The sequence below is a fragment of the Hemibagrus wyckioides genome, linkage group LG21, assembly GCF_019097595.1.
Source record: "Hemibagrus wyckioides isolate EC202008001 linkage group LG21, SWU_Hwy_1.0, whole genome shotgun sequence".
Classification (NCBI taxonomy): domain Eukaryota; kingdom Metazoa; phylum Chordata; class Actinopteri; order Siluriformes; family Bagridae; genus Hemibagrus; species Hemibagrus wyckioides.
This window is the reverse complement of record NC_080730.1, coordinates 10,872,022-10,892,713: the sequence shown is the minus strand read 5'-3', so window position 1 is coordinate 10,892,713 and position 20,692 is coordinate 10,872,022. Positions and strand designations below refer to the sequence as shown.

Below are 20,692 nucleotides of genomic sequence, written 5' to 3'. Positions count from 1 at the left end.
AGGAGTAATAAAAACAAAAACTGTCCTTGAGACTCTGCTAAGGAGAGTTAATCAGATGACCTACAATCTCAATCTAGTCACATGCTGGCAAAGAACCAACTCTTAAAAGTGTCAGACAGGATGCCTCCACTGTCTGCTCCTAAAAATACGATCAATCAATAATACATTACCTGGCACCAAGCCGTACGTTAATCCTAGTACCCATATGGCTCACTGTGCTCTAACTGCTTAATATTAAAGCTGTGTGGTAGTTAACAGTCCGGTTATATGCAACAAATTCTGTTAATCACTTAGCAATGGCACGATAGAACACGAAATCAGCAGAAGATTCCCTTTTAAACACGTACTACACAGTACTAGGTATTAGACTAATACTTTGATGGCAAGACAGAGGACAAATATTTCATTCACAAGTTGTTGACCTTCTGTTCCTTTCGTCACACAGATGCTGAGGCAGGTCATAGCTGACATTTATGGTCAACCTAAGGATTTCTTCTATGTATAACCGGGTTGTTGGCTCTGTTTGGGCAGATGTGAAAACCACAAATATACTCAATAAAGAAAAAAAGTCTAATCCTTTGTTTAGCACCTGCTCCAAGATGTACATGCTGGGGTGAATTTTATTATTTCCACACTTGGGAATTATATTTTCCAGTGTCATTTTACAAGAACATTTAAAATGTTACACTTCCATCAGTCAATTTCTGCTTTTTAGCTTATTCAATTATGTGCAATGGGAAACCGAATTATCTATTTTGCTAATAAAGATCTGCTAGACTCAAGACAATACATAGACTGGGTATCAACAGGTTGCTTAAGAATTGTGTTTTACATAAAATGATTTAAATAGTAATGTTGGCGAGTTGTTACCTTACTAGAGGCCGTCTGGAGTCTGGGTCCGGAGTTTGGGCTGGGGGCAATGTGGACGACTGCAGAGCTGAGTAACGGTTCAGACTACTGCTACCTGAGTGTGACTCTGCAAGTAGCCACAAAAGAAAGGATAAATCAGACCATAAAAATCACTAATTAAACTTTCTCTGTTTGACTAAAGACTTGTCTGTCTCTAAAGTAGGGAGATACTCACCAGAATTGCTTGCTTTGGCTCCACCACTGCTGCCCTTTACCCAGCTAAGCTGAGCCCTGGGCCCAAGCTGGATCTTATCATCAAACTGTGACTGAAAGAAAAAGACAGAAACAGAGAAATTGATTGACGGATACATCACAGATTAACTTCCGCATTTATGTAGCCCAATTACATTCATTCACCTAATTACAAAGTCAATATCTGCCTCCTCCTACTACATAAACCCAGAAAATTAAAATTAACTGATCAAAAACACATTTCTTATGCAATAAATAATTAATATATATTTTTTCAATAGTCTGATACAAATTGAAAAATGAGATACATATGCTTAAGTTCACTTATGTAATGGGGAAACTCAAGAGTTGATGTACACCGACCAGGCAGAACATTATGAACACCTCCCTAATATTGTGTTGGTCCCCCTTTTGCTGCCCAAACATGCACTGTATATTCTGACACCTTTCTATTAGTGTTAACTTCTTCAGCCTTTTGAGCAACAGTAGCTCATCTGTTCGATCGGATCACACGGACCAGCCTTTGCTACCCACGTGCATCAATGAGCCGTGGCCGGCCATGACCCTGTCGCTGGTTCACCACTGTTCCTTCCTTGGGCCACTTTTGATAGATACTGACCACTGCAGACCGGGAACACCCCACAAGAGCTGCAGTTTTGGAGATGCTCTGATCCAGTCGTCTAGCCATCACAATGTGGCCCTTCGTCAAACTCGCTCAAATCCTTACGCTTGCCCAATTTTCCTGCTTCTAACACATCAACTTTGAGGACAAAATGTTCACTTGCTGCCTAATATATCCCACCCACTAACAGGTGCCGTGATGAGGAGATCATCGGAGTTATTCACTTCACCTGTCAGTGGTCATAATGTTATGCCTGATCGGTGTACATTATCAAGTGCTTTAGCGTTGTCTCAAAAACAGATTTCAGCAATAAAGTGCTTCCGCTCACAGCAGATGCTTTCAGGAACGCTGGGTCCCAGTATACCTGTAATGACTCAAGTGCATGTTCTAGGACTTATCTAGTTCTATCTGCCTGTGGCAAAATGAATTTATATTGCTATAAACTTCATGTATGGGTTTTAATATGTGGACTTTATATCAGTGGAAATTATATTTTATATATATATATATATATATATATATATATATATATATATATATATATATATATATATATATATATATATATATATATATATATATATATATGAAATTATATGTGAACTTTTTTCCATTTTATGTGGAAATTATATTTAATTTTCTGTGGCTTCATATCTTCACATCACACCACCTTTCTCTTGATTTATTCCTAATTTAATCATTCCTGTTATGTATTTCTTTTTAGCTGGTTGGAAGAATATCTGAAATATTCCACAGGGCTGGTCTGAACTGGTGCTGTGTGCATGAGGCAAGTACATGATGAACAGACCTTGGAGATCTTGGGGATCTTTGTAGGGTCTATAGTCCTGCTGTTCTTGGTCATTGGTACAGTACTCCAGGTCTCTTCTCTCAGTCCGCGCTGGTCCCTCGGTTCTGTAAACACCATAATGACATTTTTACAACTGCTGCTTTATAAACCTCATTCATTCACACAATACAAGCTAGCATGCCTGCTGTTTTATGGTTTTATCTTTGCCCAGTGAAATCGGTGCAAGTAAAGCACAAACAGGGCACAGGAAACAAATCTTGTTTCTAATTTCACAGACAAATCACAGGATAACTAACTAAATAAAAGTTTCACTGATTTGACTGTGCCATCAAAACTATTAAATTCCTTAACCAGGTTAGTTATCAACCTAATATAATTTTTATCATAATGAGGTAACAGGTTGAAAAAACCATTTACACAAGCCTGTCCTCAAAGCATTTTATTAAACAGTAATATTGCTGCTGACCTGGCCTCCTTTTATCCTTGGACAATAACTGCTGGTGGACCTTCCTCTGCTCCTCCTGTTCCTCGATCCTGGCCTCCTTATGAATCTGCTCAATGGTTTTGGGGCCCTGATCAGCCCTGCGTGACACCCAATTATGCTAAAGGCACAAAAAGACACAGGCATTTACACATTTAAAGTAAGTAAGGATACATTAAACATGTGAACAAAGACGAGCAAATGAACACCAAAAATTAACAACACACACCAATCTCAGGTCGATCACGTCCTGCAGCATGAAGCGGATTCGGGATGATGTCTTGCGCTCTTTGACAATTTTCTCCATCTGGTTGAAATACTGGTCCATGCGAGGCTATTCAAGGACACAGAGCAGAGGCTAATCAAAAACACTGACTGGGCTGACTTCAATCATTTCACTCATACACCACCCCAACATCCACTCCCACAGGCTCGAGTAATTTCTTTACAAAATACAAACAAAAAGCCACAAACCACTCTTGTCCTGTATCTGATGTTCTGTCACTGTGATATAGAACATTGCTTGGCTGTGAGAAAATTGTAAATAATAATAATAAAAAAAAAATGTAACATATCTGGCAAGTAAATAAAACCCATGTTACTTCTTTAAAAGAAAATCCTAAAAAACAAAACAATGGTCCATAAACAGTGACTTCACTTCGACAGCTAAACTTGAGAAACAAAAAGTTTCTCATCTGGGAAGCATCTTGCTTGGAGTGTATAGTCTTGTGCATTAACACAGCTAGAAAAGACCCATAAATTTACAAGTCGTTACCCCACCCCTATTTTCCCAGGGAAAAAAAGTAGATGCTTGCAGCGTGGTCAAACTCGGAACTTCTGCCATGCCTGCATAGCATAAATAATTATTGAATAAAAGAAAAAGGTAAGCACATCCAAAGCTGTTATGTTTTTATCAGACCTAGAGGGACACACAACCTCCAGAAACTTGTGTTTACTCTCCAACACAAAATTCAGCCAATTCATTTCTAAGGAATTTGCTGAGGTGTGATGTGTTACGGTGTAGAGTGGGGTGTTATGAGATAGAAAGCGGAACTGTGCACTACTCTGGCTTTCTAGGAGTCTAGACTGTAAGCTGCTTATGATTAGAATAACTTTACTAGATAAAATGTTTCCTAATTATCATAGCTACATGACACTGAGCATTAAATGGAATGGAATGGAATTCCGTATGGAATTAGACCTCTGAGTAGAACACGCGATTTGGCTATAATTCATTGTTTTTCTTCTCTTTCTTTTTTTTTTTTTTTTATTATTTTACTTTATTATTATTTTTTAAAACGTTTTCACTCATTCACAGTCATTCCAAGCAATAGTGGCTAAATGCTGTGTTCAATCAATCCGAAATTGTTTGTTTTTTCCTGGGAATACCAAATCTTTCATCTAAATTCCAGATTTTCATTTTTGCGATTCATATTTTTGTTTCTGGATTTTTAAAATATGAAATTTTAAGGCGCTGATGTATATATTTTTTTAAATCAGAAAGCTCAAATAATAATAATAACAACAACAACAATAATAATAATAAAAATCAAATCAAATGTAAATGTATTATATAGATCAGGAAAAAAGTTAAAAAATCATTTTTGTGTGACAATCCTGTAATATCCATTCTAATATACAAAATTCATATACATTTCAGCTTCCTTATAAACCTTAGCACAGACCTGAAGACTCTCCACTGGTGTTAAACGTCTCCAAAGTGCTGGCTGAATTACCTTGGCCTTCTCAAAATCCAGGTCTTTGCCGATGGTAGTAAGAAGCCTGCAGAGGCACTCGAGGCTCTCGTCATCATGGTTCTTCAGCAGCTTCACCACGCAGTCATGCATGATGGCTTCGGTTAGCATGCGCAGCTTGAACAGCTCACCGATGAACTTTATGTTGCCAGTGGAGCGCCGTCTGGCTTTGTCCTTCGCCTCCTCCAGCTCCTCCTGCAGGCGCTCCTTCTCACTGGTCTGGGAGAATAAATAATAGCAGTGAATTGTTTGAGAAAATGAAGAAAAAAGGAAAAGGCCCTGTTCATTTCATGTGTCTGGAGTATCTGCACTATATTCAGCCAGTAATTATTCATTTAAAACGATCATTTAATGCAGATTTAATTCCAGTTTAAACAGCATTTTAGCTACATGGTTAAATGTAAATACCAACATCTCTTCCAGTCACAGATGACAACGATAATCTTTTTCGATACGCTGTTATTGGCTGCTTGCCTTACAAGAAACGAAACAATTTTCAATACGTGTAGAAACGAAGTCCAAGTTCATTTAAATAGTATAAACATATGCAATAAAATAACAGGATACAAACTCCAGGCATAACAAATTGGCCAGAGCAAAAGGCAATCGTTCATTTTCATTGTGGGTGTGCTACAGTGAGCCGGCGAGTTCAGCAACTGCAGCAAGTGGAACTGGGACTTTCTTAAATTTATGCAAATAAGTTAGCGTAACAAACCATGATAACTGGCTTGAATGGTTCCTTAGTCTAATCCTACGGTGCATGTGGTCTGTTTTCTTCAATTCCCTACTCATAACTGCAATTATAGTTCCCATTTACTGTTTAACATGTATATAAAAAAACATTAGGGAGAAAAGTAAAAGGGGGAAGGAAGCAGCAGAGACTGTTTGTGGCTCACTAAAAATACACAGCTAGTATAGTCTGCTTTGATGCTAGATGCTACATATACGCGCACACACACAAGCATTCTTCATCGGACGTAAAAAAACCCCCACAACAATGGTTTGATGGTGCATGCCCAAAAAAGACAGCGGTACAGGCTCCTACAAGCACACGAGAGACAATTACAACTTATTTGTCACCTGTTAATGGAACATTAAGGAACATTAATGTTGCAAGGAAATGCCTAAAGAGACCAGACACATTCACAACACCACCACGATATTAAGTAGTAATATAGACGCATACTGATGTTGCAGAGTCTAACTCCTTCTGCTTCCTCTCAAACACGGCATCGTCCATTTTGTCCCTTTCAAATTCTTTTTGACAGCGGTTCAGCAGCAACTTCCGGAAGTTAACAGTAGTGCCAGGTTTATCTGCCATTGGCACCTTCAGCTGCAGGCACATCAAAAAACACAATTTCATTCGAGATGCCAGATAAAATGCAGATATCAATTATTGAAAAATAATCATGCTGTCGTGAAGACTCGTACCGTAGCCAGGCAGTGGCACATGTTGGCATAGGCTACAGAAAAACTGGGCTCATCGATGGCCTTCTCGAACACCAGGTCGATGACTCCTTTGAGCCTCTCCTCCGTGTTTATGGTGAGGTCTGTCACCTGCTTCATCAGCTGTGAGAACATCTGGGGCGTCAGTTTATTCAGGATGCTGCGCACCTTCCGGAAAAGATCCTGCAGCAGAGTCATGAAAACAAACATCAATGAAATAAAACAAAATAACATTTACAGGCAAAACAAAGCGCCCGCTCTGCAGAAGACTAAACATAAACCACATAAACCTTTGAAGTACTGAGTGAAACCATTCTGGCTTTTTTGTATGAGGAAAAAAATATTTATATAGTAGCTTGCTCAAAGTTCACGAGGAAAAAAAAGGAGGATGTTCTATTGCAATTACATTAGATGCATGATTCCGAACTATTTATTTCAATTCATAGTGAATGCTGTGTTGTTTATTGCATGTGTCTACCTGTGTTTTCTGAGTATCCAGATCCTCGGCGACCGTTTCTCTCTTCAAGCCAGGCTTCCAAGCATTCTCAGCCTTCTGCAGCTGCACCTCATCATTCACAGAAACGTTCATGATAATCTTGCGAGGCGGGGGCCTCCAGGCAGGCAAGCTGAGGAGCTAACAATGAGGGAAGAAAGAACAGTCAGTAGAATTTTGTGACATAAACATCATGTAGTGTTCATAGACTGAATGTGTGTGTGTGTGTGTATACACTAGATCTAAGAAAGGTGTGCTTGCATCACTCACTGGTGCTCCCCGTCCTCCTAGTAACTGCCTGCTAAAGTCAGCAAACGCTGGGGTGAAGTCCGGCCCTCTCGAGAGCACCCGCGTGTCCACTGGCCTTAATGGCAACTTGGTTTGGTTGATCTGAAACGAGACCATGAGACATGTCTTTACCAGCAGGGGGCACAGTGAGCTCCAGCAACTCGGAAATCAAAATAAATAAAAAGCCATATCTCCCGCGATCTGCACCAGAATCTGAACCTTATACATTACAAGTCACTTAAAAGTCTTTTTGACCATTAATGCACACATCCACCAGAACCCTTCTAGAAAAGTCTGAAGCATTAACAAAACACTGATCTACAAGTTTTAGCAGCAACACATTTTAACGAAATGTAACAGCAGCACAGTCAGATGGAGCCACCACACATGCAAAGTGACCCCCCCCATATAGAAACTCACCTGAAACCAAAACAAAAAAGATTCTAGCAGGTGACAGAATGAACCCAGTATTATGCTCACTGCTGTGCCTCAGCTCATAAAAGTAAGTAGGCTGAATTATGAAATCATATATTACACATAACAGTGCATTTATTTTCCCTCCTGCGTTTTGCCTAAGTTTACATCTCGGCCAAGTGTGATGCAACCTTAATGCAATTTTAATGGAAACAGGATGTCCGAGGGTTCTGAAGAGACAGACACGAACGATAGGTCATTTGCTGCAGGCTCATTTTTCAGCCCGCAGGAAATGAGGGACCTTGCACATTACAACAATGGAATAGTATGCAGAAATGCAAAACAAGCACATTTCTCATAACATTTGAGACACCGAATAAGTAAATTCCATAGGATTTATCAGAGCATACATAAATATAAGGAATAATATATCCAGAAACTACTGCTGCTGTTACAAGTAAATAACTCTGAAAGAACAACTAATATGCGCCCTGAATGACTTGTGACGTCGTAGAGAATGTCTAGATGTCAGCAAGCACTCACCTTATCCAGAACTACATCTGTGATTTGAGGTAAACCTTCTGGCTTCAGCACACATGCTGGCATGAACTGGAAGCCCAACAGGTAGTCCCGGTCATACTGCCTTTTCCCATTGGGCTGCATGAGCACTGAAACAGATTGAGACAGCAAAATAGCAGTGAGACAAAGAAATTAAATTAACAGTTAAAAATTCTCTCTTAAAGAAACCAGCAACTGTGTCTGTCTGAATATGTCCCAAGTTGTGAGTGTCTGTCGTATCTTTACCTTCCTGTATGTCTAGTGAAGGCCCCGTAGACGTCTTCCCCTCTTCAGGAGTGACCGTGTTATCCGTGTGCTCAGTTTCTAACATGTGCACGTCTCCGTTTTTCAGTGGTTCTGTTTCTGTCTCTCCGTTCTCCTCTGGAAAGCAAGCTGGAGCTGGAGAGAAGCCATTTCTCATCTCTGAGGCTGGTCTACAGGTCTCTTCTCCAGCCGAGCCATCCGGAGTGGACTCCTCCTAAATGATTAAAATAGAAGTAGAGCTTTCATACAGGAGGCTGAAAACATTGAGGGAATCTTAATACAGTCAGTCCACTTGGTTTCACAAAAAAAAAAAAAAAAAACAACAGCTGACAATTGGCTATAGCATCTGTGAAAAATGTTAAAACAAAGAATGACATCAGGTTATCAGGTGGGTGGGTCTTCAAAAGAAATGGCAGATGCTAGTTAGCTTATATTTACAAATCAGAATCAGGAAATGGCTACCTGCTGCAAAAAACATCTTTTCTGCATCTTTCTTCTTTGCAGCTGAGTGACAGTAAAACTGCATCTTTCTAGCATATTATTATTCTACTGCTGTATATTTCTGCAGTTTTCCTGTGCAGTTGGTATGCTACAAGTTCCATTTTCTTTCTTCGAACAGTATTAGAAATGGAAGTGAGCAGAGTGTGTGTGGAAAAACGAGTTGCTCATGTCAGTTGCTCTAGACATCCACATCATTTAGTTCTGTAAAAGTTACGCCTCCCATTAATCAATTCAATTCATTTTATTTGTACACCTTTTACAATGGACATTGTCTCAAAGCAGCTTTACAGAAGAAGAGAAACAGAGAAAGGAGAGGGGAAAAAAAAAAAAAACTAAAAATAAATTATTAATCTATTTATCCCCATTTTATTTTGTCCCTAATGAGCAAGCCAATGGTACGAGGAAGAAACCTTGAGAGGAACCAGGCTCAGAAGGGAACCCATCCTCATTTGGGTGACACTGGACAGTAAATAATGTAACTGTAACTGATTAATGTCCTCAGCTTTAGCTGCAGTGATGTGGTCAGTCTGGTAGGCAGTTAAGTGTGAGGAGAGTCAGGTTCATTTCACTTCTTCTCCACTGAGGTTCTGCTTACAATATGATCTCACACTGTTTAGCATAGCTTATGAAACTAGCTTCAAGTAGTGGAGAAGCAATTACTCACACACAAGGAGTTATTTCAAATGATCTGAAATTTGCCACTTTAGTTCAAGCAGATAAAATATACTAATACACCCCATCTTTAAACAGAAAATCTATACCAACATTCCTACTTTCTATTAATAATCACTGGGTTATTTGCATAGCGGTGGGTGTGACAGTTCTGCTCTTTGCAAAGCCCACATGGCAGGCAATTTGAGTTTTTGTGGTAATTAAATGAATTACATTTCTTCAACCCACCTTTAAACACTTATCCGGAGGTCACAAAAAATAATTAAACTTGTGAAACTATGTCCATGTACTGTTATAGTTACACAAAACTCCTACTCACCTTGTTTTCCTTGTGTAGAAGATCCCCAGCTAAATTCTCTTCATTTGATTTTTTCCAGTCCTTTGGTGCAACAGAAGCAGCTTGTGCTAACACACACACAAAATGAAAAACATTAGCAATTAAATTGCATTATATATTTATGAACACATCCTAGAAACACCACAGCAAAGCCACAGTAATAGAAGTGGCACGGTTTGGGATTTAGTGTACAAATGTAGCTCACTCTCTCCACATTTACGGCAGAAAAAATTGACAGTCATGATACGGACTAATACAGAAATGGGTCATACCTGTTGGTGGTACCTTTCTGGAATTAGCCTGACTGTGCGTTTCTGCTACACCATCAGAGCTCTGTGCTGTTGTTTCAGCTTTAAATTGGACATCATTAGGACCACAGGCCTTGCCTTGTTCGTGCATGTCACTGCTCGGAGGCTGAATTAATACGGGCAGGCCAGGGGGTGGCACTAGAGGAGACATGGCATTGGATGGTATTAAGGTGGTTGGGCTGATTGAAATTTGGGTCACAGGGGCAAGGGGCTCTGCCTGGTTCACTTCTCCTGAAACTGGTCCTTCATTTTCAGCCAAAGGTGAAGATGGAGGACTGGTCAAGGGCACTTCTTGTACCTGGATCTCCTGCTCACAGATTGGGGAGGGTGGCGGTGACTCAGACAGACCATTAACTGCTTTTCCTGGAGAAGGGGACGAGGCTGTAGGGCTGGGGGTAGCTTCTAGAGGGGTTTCTTCTTCTACAGGGACGGGGGATTGAGCTACAGCAGTGGAAATTGTAGAAAGCTCTTCTGGTTCACAGGAAACTGTTGAATTGCAGGCCATTCCAGGTTTTGTGTGAGATGAAGAGTCTGATATAGGAAGAGTTGAAGCTTCTCTTCTTTCTGTAGAGGATTCTGAAGGTCCAGGAGATGAAGATTTATGGGGAGCAAAATCAGCTCTGGGCTTGTCCTCTGATATGAAAAAGTCCAAGAATTGAGATTACAGGCAAATCCATAGATAAGAGATAAACAAGTATATTGGCGAGTCAGATAACGGTCTAAATATGAAAATCAGTCAATGAACAGCTCTGCGTTATTCACGTGCATGAGATTCAGTGTATGGGGAGAGACAAGAGGATAGTGTAGCATACCTGACGTGGGTTTGCTATCGGTCACTGGACTGAGTCTGTAGGGTGGGTCCATGTTGTAGTATAACTGCTCTGGCGTCTGACTGGCACTTCGCTGCCACAGACAAACATCAGACAATGGTATGGCATTAGACAGGTACACTCATGAAAGAGCCTCTTATTGATGATCGTTAGCCACTAAAAGTCTCTGGGAGATATTTATGGTTACAAAGTTTACCCAGGGATAATACTGAGCTTAGAGACTCTATAGCAGGGGTTTCCAATTTTATCCAGAAAGGGCCAGTGTGGGTGCAAGTTTTCATTCCAATCATGCAGAAGCAAAACCTAATAGTATTTTGAAAGCCAAGGTCAACTCATTAAACATGTGGAATCAGGTGTGGCTCCTGCTTGATTGGAAGGAAAACCTGACACACATTTCTTTAAAACATCTTGTGTGTCACAACTACAGCTGTGAGAAGCAATACCCTTTTGCAGTTATTCCACTAAAATTACATGCACTATATTTGAGCTCTAAAATAATGTATCGCTGACCGGCCCTTAGATATTTTGATGTGGTCTTCTCTGGGCCATTTTGGGAAAAAAGTTTGAACACCCCTGGAATTAACTTTCGAAGTAGATTTTAATGCCAAATTTCAACGGGTCTACACTGAGAAGACGCTTTTTTCTTTGTGTAGACTTTCCAAAGATGCTCAGTGGACGCTCTTGGCTTAGAAAAAAAAAAAAAAAAAACACCTTTGTGCTCGCTGCATCACCAGGGTTTCCACATACCCCGACCACCACCATCTACCTTTTGGAAGGAAGTCCGTTCTATCACACACTAGCAGATGGAGGACTAGTTTTTATCCCGAAGCTGTTAAGCTGCTTGCCTCCACCCACACACATGCTGACCATAAAAACACAGACTGTTGAACATTATAGCACAGACTGTCACACAAATGCTGTGCCTATTGTGCAATAACATGAAGAGTTTCTTAAATGTAATATACTTTTTATTTGTTCAGTAACCTGTTAACTGTGACTGTCTTTAATAGTACTGTGAGAAACAACGTACTTATACGTCTATATAGAACATCTGTAATTGCATCTATTGTGCAATATCAGGCTGACTGAGCATCAGTACTATGGAAAACCACAACCACACATTATTCTGCCTTCATATTTAAAGCTTTAAACCACACTACTATTGAACGCTTAAAGCTGATTGGTCAGAGGATCTGTATTATTTTCGTATAACAGCAACGTGAGGCCATTAATTCCAGCTGTAACTATAACATTATTGAACTCACTGATATTGTCTCTCGGACATTACACAACATTAAATCTATCACTATAAATGTTTTCTAGACATTTTTTAGGATCCAAAAATAAAATGTAATCATTAGCAGATCACTGATATAAATGGTCCACTGTGATACCTGTGCTTGTTCACTACACACCAGGGGGTTGAGCTATTAAACTATTTATTATAGTGTACCAGTGTATTGACAATAAATGTATTAAATATGCTTTAATGGGTCAACAGAAAGAAGAGGAGATCACAACATCGGTTGATGAAAACACAATCTTTCACGCATTAACCAATTTTGCAGTTGGCAAAACAACAAGGCAAAAATAGGAGTGAGAAACCTGTGGAGGGGTTGGGGTGGAGGAAGGACGGCCCACGGGGGGTGTGGTATTCCCACTACCAGCCATGATTTCCTCTGTTATGTCCTTCCCACCTTGGTTGGGATCCCGGATTCGGATCTGAGAGAACAGAAAGAGAAAGCACAGACATTATTGTTACTAAAGCAGCAAGCTGGATTCATCCCCCCTTTCTATGCCTTCATTCTTCTGATCATGCTCAAGTGCAGAAATTCACTGCACAGATTTCAGATATCCTGTGCATGCTGGACATTTAAATGATTTTTGACAGCATATTTACCCATTTCACTATGTCTGTCCTACTGTGCCATTTATTTTCTTTGTACTTGGCCACATCACACCAGCTATATATAGTTTTTACCTTATCAACTATCAAAGTGGAGTTACTTTAACCAAACCAAAAATTATTATTAATAACAGCACATCCTGAAGTCCTGTTCTCTTCATATAAACACAGCAATCTGACAACAGGTATAATATTTAATTTACTAAATAACGATGGTGTACTTTTAATTGTTTATAGTTACATTTAATCAATAAGGCTTTTAGTAGCCCTAAAACCTACTGACCATCACAAAGTGCTGACCCCTGAGTCTCCTTTATAGATTAAATAATCTACTACAGAAAACTAATTCAACAGTTATGTCCTTCGATAGCAAGGCCTTTAGTTTTTAAGAAAAGGTTCATCATAATCCTCATAATTGCAAATAATCTAAGGCTCATGTGTAATCAAATTGCTACTACAGAAACAACAAATCTGAATAAGCAGAATAATCTAAAACTGTAGGTGCGTCCAAAATCGCATAGTTGCACTATTCCACCATTTTATAGTAGTGTGACTAGTGTTTTCATGGTAAAAACTTCACCATATTAAAAGCTAAAGCTAGAAGCAGTGCATTACATGCATTTGATGTAACTTGCCATTGACTGTGAACTTATACATCCAGTTAGAAAAAAAGGTTAGTGATCCATCTGAGATGATAATCTTTCGGCTTTTCCCTTTAGGGGTCGCCACAGTGAATCATCTTTCTCCACCTATCCCGAACTTCTGCATCCTCAACACTTACACCCACTAGCTTCATATCCTCATTTATTACATCCATATACCTCCTCTTTTCCTCCTGCCTGACAGCTCCATGTCCAACATTCTCCTACCAATATACTCACTCTCCCTCCTCTGAACATGTCCAAACCATCTTAATCTGGCCTCCCTAACTTTGTCCCCCAAACGTCCAACATGAGCTGTCCCTCTGATGTACTTGTTCGTAATCTTGTCCAACCGTGTCACTCCCAAAGAGAACCTCAACATTTGAGATGATACTACCCTTAAAAAATTCATACAATACACTTCAGAGTATGTAGTACATAGTGTGGAGTAAATCATTTTCAACTGAGATATGAATTATAGCCGTCACAGCTGCTGCTATAGAAAATCAACTCCTTCAAGTAGATTTGAGAAATCAACAGCACTGTGGTATAAAAAACAGTTAAAGCACCCACAAAGTGAAATGATAAGATGCTGAACTGAATGTATATGATCGTGTGCGAGTTGTGGAACACTCACTGGCTTCTTCTCACGTTTGGCTGGTGGAGGCTGCTGTGGCGCTGTAGGCACAATAATTGGGGCTGAGGAAGGATACACCGTCTGGCCTGGAAAATACGCCGGACCCGGAGCAGCTGTTGCTAAAAGAGAGACATGATAAAAGACAGAAAAAAAAAAATGAAGCACATCATTATTTCATATGACTCACTGATCAAAACAGCAACTGAGGATATCGTTTGGGAATGTGGTCAGATATTTGCCAGTACTGTCCGATGAACAGAACATCCGATGAACAGAACAACTGCACGTGACTGAATCCAGCTGGGTGCGAGACAGACTATTGGATGGCATAGTTGACTTCTGCACTAACCGTAGGGTGCCGGGTATTCTCCTGGGCCAGGGCCGGGGTAAAAGGTTCCAGAAGCAGGGGGAGGGACAGAGAACTGTTGTGGAGGTCCAACGTAGGGTGAACTGTGTCGATACTGAAGATTAAACGCAGAGAGCACCGGTTAGACCAGGCCTACTCAAACCTACTCTGTTTCAATTACAAACGGCCTGCAAGAAGTCAATTACCTGGTGATGACACTATATCTACTGGCCAAGAGCAGCAGTTATATAATGCTTGGATAGGATCTTCCACACTGACTTCTTTATAATAAAAGCTATTTTAACTGAATAATTCACAACATCTCGTGCAAGAGCCTGCCCTCCACTGTAGAATAAAGGGTACAAGTTCAGTCGTGCCTAATGTTGCTGTACCTGTGCTGAGCTGTAAACTTGATCTCATGCAGTGAAAACATGCGTGTGGAGACAAAACCTCCCTAAATGTCATTAGCGAAGTTTTGTTGTTTATAAGAAATGCTTTATTTCATTTTATGTCTCTAATTTAAAAAAGTTCTTTCCCTACACTCTAGAACGAAACATTAGATAAATGGTTAGGATGTAGATACACTGTATAGAAGAGGAGTGAGTTACTTTAGATTGCATTTAAACAATGTGAGCAAAGAATTAAATAATACAGTAATGACTTAAAGATGGCTCTAAAAGAGTACTAAGCATACAGGCAGTGCTCAGATGGGGTAAGGGTTCAGGTACCTGAGGGATGTAGTACTGAGCCGTTTGTGCTGAAGGAAAGGGCATTGGTGTCATGGTCATCATGATAGTTTGGTTAGGGGGATAGACAGCAGCAGCCGTGGGAGTCTGAGAGCCAGGTCGGAGTGAGGGAGTGTTAGTGGGAAGAGCAGGTCGAGGTGTCTGCATCTGAGCCCTGTGCAGGAACTGCAGTGAGAAAGAGAGAGAAAGAACAAAAGGAATATCAAACAAGCTGCTATTTTGAAGAAAATATCCAACTGTTTCAGGATTAAATGGTCTCAACAATGGCACAATGAATTTACTTCATGCTTTTTAAATTTCCATTCACGCGCTGAGATCCTGGGTGAAGAGAATGAGCATCACGCTTCATCTAGTGTTCAGAGTTAAGCACATGTAGTGAAAATCAGTGTGTGCCATTTCAGTATTCCATTCAGTTTCGAGTGCTGCTTGGACATGCGCCCAGCCCAGATAGATTTGTGACCAGGTTATCCACTAATCTGAAGTGACCTTGTGTTTCTTTTTAGGATGGCCACTCCAGTTGGGAGCTGTATTAAGTTTGACAACTGGTTGCCGCCACACTATTTCATTGGTCATGTCAAATGTTTGGAGGGTAAATTTTAAATACATAAATATTACATGATGAAACAAGTAATCACATGAATCTTTCATGCTTCATTTTTTGCAGTATTTTTACCCTCATTAAGCTTCTGGCATCATTCCAGCATACCTGATGGAAATCATGGTAGTGCCCATGTCTATTTCATAATAGGGGAAATAGGGGCGGGTGGGTTAGTCAGCTTTATTCGTTTGCCTTGTGTCTCTGTTATGATTAGCATCTGCTAGACATTACTGTGGTATCAAAGTACTATTTTATTAGCAGGTCATTTAATATGGGTCCCACATTGTGAAATTAAGACAAATCAGAATGGCAAGTTATTATCTGATTCTTATGGCTTACAGGCAATTGGTTGTTTTAAAAAAGAGCTAAGAAATCAAGAATACTCATGCCCTGAGAGCTTTAATCAAGAAAAACCTGGCAACCTCAGATATGTGAACTGAATAAGCCATCCAGAAAATCGAGCAAAGCACCCGCTTAACTTTCCTTGCATGTCTACTGACTATTGAGCATATGTCTCCAACTCTCAATAAAGCCCCTTGTGAATTTCCGCCTTAAAAGTCTAAAAACACACAAACACTTGTGGGAGAATGGCATGATTTAGACCGTAGACACAGCTCGAGCTAATGTCAACACTGGAGACAAAATCTCCCATCTCTCTGATCACCCTGCAGTGCAAATATTTCCTCAACAAACCTAGCCAGTGAGGGTGTCAGCTGAGCAACTTCAACACCAGAGGTGACCCTTTTGTGGCCCGACCACATTTTTTTCCCTCTCTCCAACACGTGGGAACAGTGAAATTACCTTCTTTTCCCTTACCGCTGATACCGATATTACTTGTAATCATATCAATACTCCCATAGCAGAATGAGCCAAACAAAAATGAACAGTCCAGTGCTAGGTCAAACCCAGTAAAACCATTGCTCAGAGGTGATCCCTACAGCTGGAATCTCCCTGGAGAATCCATAAAGGTGGCCCTTAGCAGGCTAATACACTCAGTAGGTAAATTGGTTATCTGTGTGGTCACATGAGTGGTTTGCCAAGTAATATTCAATTTATGCATATAGTGACTTTTGCATCTTTTTGCTCCCCCAAGAAAACTACTTGAAGCACAGGATTCTTCTGTTACACTACTCCCAGTGAAGACACATATGTAATTACTTTCTATAATAGATGTTCAACGCACATAAATTGAAGGAGGGCTTTGCCTGAATGTGTGTTGTGATGGTCACTGTCACACAACACGTCTCGGTCCAAATATGCGGAAAAAAATTGCGGTCATTTTGAAAACCTGCAAGATCCTCAGAATACCATGAAATTGCTTGATTTTCTATCGATTCTGCCATTACGAAATCCCAGAGTGTTTTAACAATGACCATCATCACAAAGCAGCTATAGAGAGATCCAGACATAGATCTACTGGTGGCAAGAAGAATCTCACTGAGACAACATGAAGAAAACTTGAGGAAACAGACCCAAAAGGGAACCCATCAAGCTTACAGGATGGCACAATTATGAGCCATTACTCATCCACAACTGCATACTATATACAGTGTTGACTGTGACCTTAGCTTAGATATACACATCTCAGAGGGGTCTTTATCCTCCCAGATGGTGATTAAAATAAGACTGACTGTGCGGTAAAAAGCTGAGAAAGTCTAGGGGACTTGCTTCATGTTGAGGCCTGGATACTCCCTCTCTACACCAAGTGTGCATGACTTGTTAGGTGAACATGAAGCCATTATACTGAAATCAATGCTGCAGCAGATCAGCAGAGAGCAGCAAGAGACAAACACCCAGAACAAGTATGTGCATGTGTGTCTATGCAGAACAGGAGTCTACTTTTATTGCAGCATTTGGGCTTCTAGAAAGCCCACGGGATTAAAACACTTATCATATTGAAAAGTATTAGGCCTGATTCAGGAAGCCACAGGCTAGACAGCGTTTTAAGACAGAAACAAACGAGTCTTGGCTCCTTGCAAAAGGTAACTTCTTGTGTTCATTTACTTCTTTGTGTTGATGGTGGAGCTGAAGCACTAAAGGTCATGACTTAAAAGTCTTCCCTCATGCTGTGCATTTTAAAGGGACCTGGATGGCCCAGAATCCTTGCTCAGTACTGAAGTAATAAGGAAAGAGAAACTGTTGGAATAAAGGGCACAGAGGAAAATCAATAAAGATGTGTGTGCACACACAACTGGTACATGATTGTGCAATCACAGGGTCACACACAATCACACAGAGGGAGCTTAAAAGCCTTTCAGAATTTTAGTCCTGTAAAGTTGTTTATCCATAGCAGAAGCGATAGCTAACAGAATTCCCTGCTAGCAAAAGAGAAACAGAGGAAAACAAATAAACCCGAGCTTAACCGGCCACTGTGGACTCTATTAGAGAAACCGAGCACATGCGACAGTGCTGACGCTCTGTAGTGTGTGTGTCGCTATTAGAGAACCATGAGTCATATGTGCCAACAGAAGTGAGAGCAGAGCCAGGGGCTAAACGCCACTTTCCAGAGGTGTGTTTCTATTTGTGTATGCATATGAGAGCTGACGATTTTAACTAACTGTGACTCATATCAGCAGTGGAGACCGCACAGCTTAGGACAAAAAAACACCCCCAAAACAATCCACCCTGTCCACTGTGACCAAAGCAAGATTGTGGGAGGGGAACAGTATGTGTGTATCATCTACATGTGCAGATTTGACATTTTATATGATAATGCTGAACTTATAAAGTATTTCTCTTGTGGTCACTTCAAAATTCTATCATGTGAGAGCCAGCTAATGGGAGACACCATTGTTTACATCGTTTTATATATCTATGAAAAACAATTATTCTTTTGCCTGGTTTTCCTAACTATATATTATATATTTCCTAACTATATATTAAAAGATGCCAAAAAATCCATTTAGCAAGTTAACAAAAAAAGGACTAAACTTAAAATGCATGTCAATTTCTTTCAGACATTCGACTATTAGCCAGGACATTAAGTTACACAAGAGCTAGCATGAGATCTGAAGCCGGTAAACAAGCGTCACATGTACATCACACTGGAAGAAATGACTTATGACAAATCTTGTCATGGATCCAAAATGCAATGCCTCCAAAGGATTCTTTTTGAGTTAAAATATTGCCCAATAAGACAAGAATATATTTATTTAATACTGTGTGAAGCATAAAAGATAAGCGGGTTATTGTAACAAGTACCATATCACCACCACGCACTTGGGCAGGTTTGGACATATGACCAGCCTGAGTGTCTGAGACAGTCAGTCATCATCTGGCAAACATCTGGCTTAGTCAGCTGCCGCAATGCCAAGCACCGGCCTTCATTTTTTTTTTTTTTAACAAACAATCTATCGACCAGAGAAATAAAAGGTGCTCATTTTCCTTTTAAGCTTTTTATATATATAAAATTTGATATTATTGAACATAACACATTCCAACTGCTCGTCATAGGTATTTGGTGGCGTCATGTCCCAAGATGCTGTACTGCTTAATCATTGCTCATTCTCAGATCCCACCACCAGCTGCTCTACAGTCATCAACTATTTTTATTAGTCAGATGTATGATATTAACAGCAGTCGGTGTTTATGAACTTAACAATCTAACTGGGCCACAAGTTAGCACAATGAAGTGTACTGAACCCACTATTTTACTGCACTGAATCCACTACTCCCTATTCTGACTTACATTCAACAGCTCTTTGCTGATACAGAAATTCACTCCCTGTTGGTTTATAATCTGCTCTAAGTTGCTGGTGTTGACAGGTTGTTGTGGAGGCAGGCAAGAGCACACTATCAAGCTACACAGATGTCCAACCCCTTCACTTTTTTCGCACTTTGCGCCCCCCCACCCAAAAAAAGAGAAGGGGAGAGCCATCCGTGGGATATCCACTGGAATTTGCTGAAAGCAACAGAGTTGGACTAGAGAGCACTCTTGTGACATTATGATTAAGTTACAGTAAGAATCAACAGAAGGATCTAAGGCAGTCCTGATTACAGGTTCTCTAGAGAGTGTTACATAAGCAGTAATGATTACCATCCCTGAACCAGATTGCTTTTGTGAGTAGAACCAGCCTACTTTTGCAAGAACAGGAAATGAGGAAGAAAGAAGTCCCATTGGAATAATTAGAATGGGAGAGCGTGCGTTTGTGTTTATGTATCTGACTGAACAAGAAAGGGAGAAAGCTTGTGTGTGTGCCACAGAGTGTAAGTGAGAAAAGCATTAACGTCATCTAACAAGGCGACCAAACATATCCAAGTTGAATGAATGAAATTTCTCATGCCTCTGCTGCATTTCCTCTTAGCCTAACTTGTGTATCTGCAGGAGAACGCACCATTGTTCCTCCTCCAGATGGAGATCTGGCCTGCCACACACACACACACACACATTTCTGTGCTGATGACCCGGAGTGTGTGGTGCCAGTGTACGCGCTAATGCAGCCCTGCTGGCACTTGACTATTTACAGCCTGTCAGAAATGTAATAGCCAAACAGTAAGAAGGTGCAAAAAGCTGATTCATCTGTGCTGGGAATGCTAACAGGTTCTGGTTAGATTTTGTTTTCCCAAACACTGGAATGGACACATGTGCTGACAGAATGTCTAAACAACTTTCTCGGTTAATTTATTGCTTGGAAAAAAAAAAATCCCACTACATTCTATTCTCCACTACAGTACTGTTTATATGGATCAACACTTCAAAATACTTTACAACAGGTCTGTGAGCAAGAAGTATGAAAGTAGCTACCAAAAAGTTTAGATTGTACCTCTTTAGTGAGAATTGTTCTTATTTTTTTTTTTTAAATGCAAACCTTACTAGACCCAAACACATACCCTATAGCAAAGTTGGCAGAAAGGAAGCACAATATAAAGAGAAGATTTGGTGAAGATCATGATTGAGACAGTGAGTACCTGGTTTTGTGTGAAATCAGGAGAGGTTTTTAC

At 40.2% G+C, this 20,692-nt stretch overlaps 1 protein-coding gene across 2 annotated transcripts in view; it reads right to left on the bottom strand.

Moving 5' to 3' along the window:
• eif4g3a (eukaryotic translation initiation factor 4 gamma, 3a) overlaps nt 1-20,692 on the bottom strand; it is a 50,898-nt gene that overhangs the window by 8,250 nt on the left and 21,956 nt on the right. Inside the window, exons 6-24 of one of the 2 annotated variants that reach the window (XM_058373387.1) lie at nt 15,136-15,318; nt 14,411-14,522; nt 14,062-14,180; nt 12,483-12,599; nt 10,860-10,950; nt 10,012-10,680; nt 9,722-9,807; nt 8,212-8,443; nt 7,951-8,075; nt 6,976-7,095; nt 6,691-6,846; nt 6,198-6,395; nt 5,953-6,099; nt 4,698-4,985; nt 3,242-3,346; nt 2,998-3,133; nt 2,532-2,635; nt 1,085-1,175; nt 871-976 (exon numbers count right to left, since the gene is read on the bottom strand). In XM_058373387.1, the coding sequence (XP_058229370.1) occupies nt 871-976; nt 1,085-1,175; nt 2,532-2,635; nt 2,998-3,133; nt 3,242-3,346; nt 4,698-4,985; nt 5,953-6,099; nt 6,198-6,395; nt 6,691-6,846; nt 6,976-7,095; nt 7,951-8,075; nt 8,212-8,443; nt 9,722-9,807; nt 10,012-10,680; nt 10,860-10,950; nt 12,483-12,599; nt 14,062-14,180; nt 14,411-14,522; nt 15,136-15,318 (3,185 nt within the window). The remainder of the gene's footprint in view (nt 1-870; nt 977-1,084; nt 1,176-2,531; nt 2,636-2,997; nt 3,134-3,241; nt 3,347-4,697; nt 4,986-5,952; nt 6,100-6,197; nt 6,396-6,690; nt 6,847-6,975; nt 7,096-7,950; nt 8,076-8,211; nt 8,444-9,721; nt 9,808-10,011; nt 10,681-10,859; nt 10,951-12,482; nt 12,600-14,061; nt 14,181-14,410; nt 14,523-15,135; nt 15,319-20,692) is intronic. The other variant, XM_058373388.1, reaches the window with a different exon arrangement.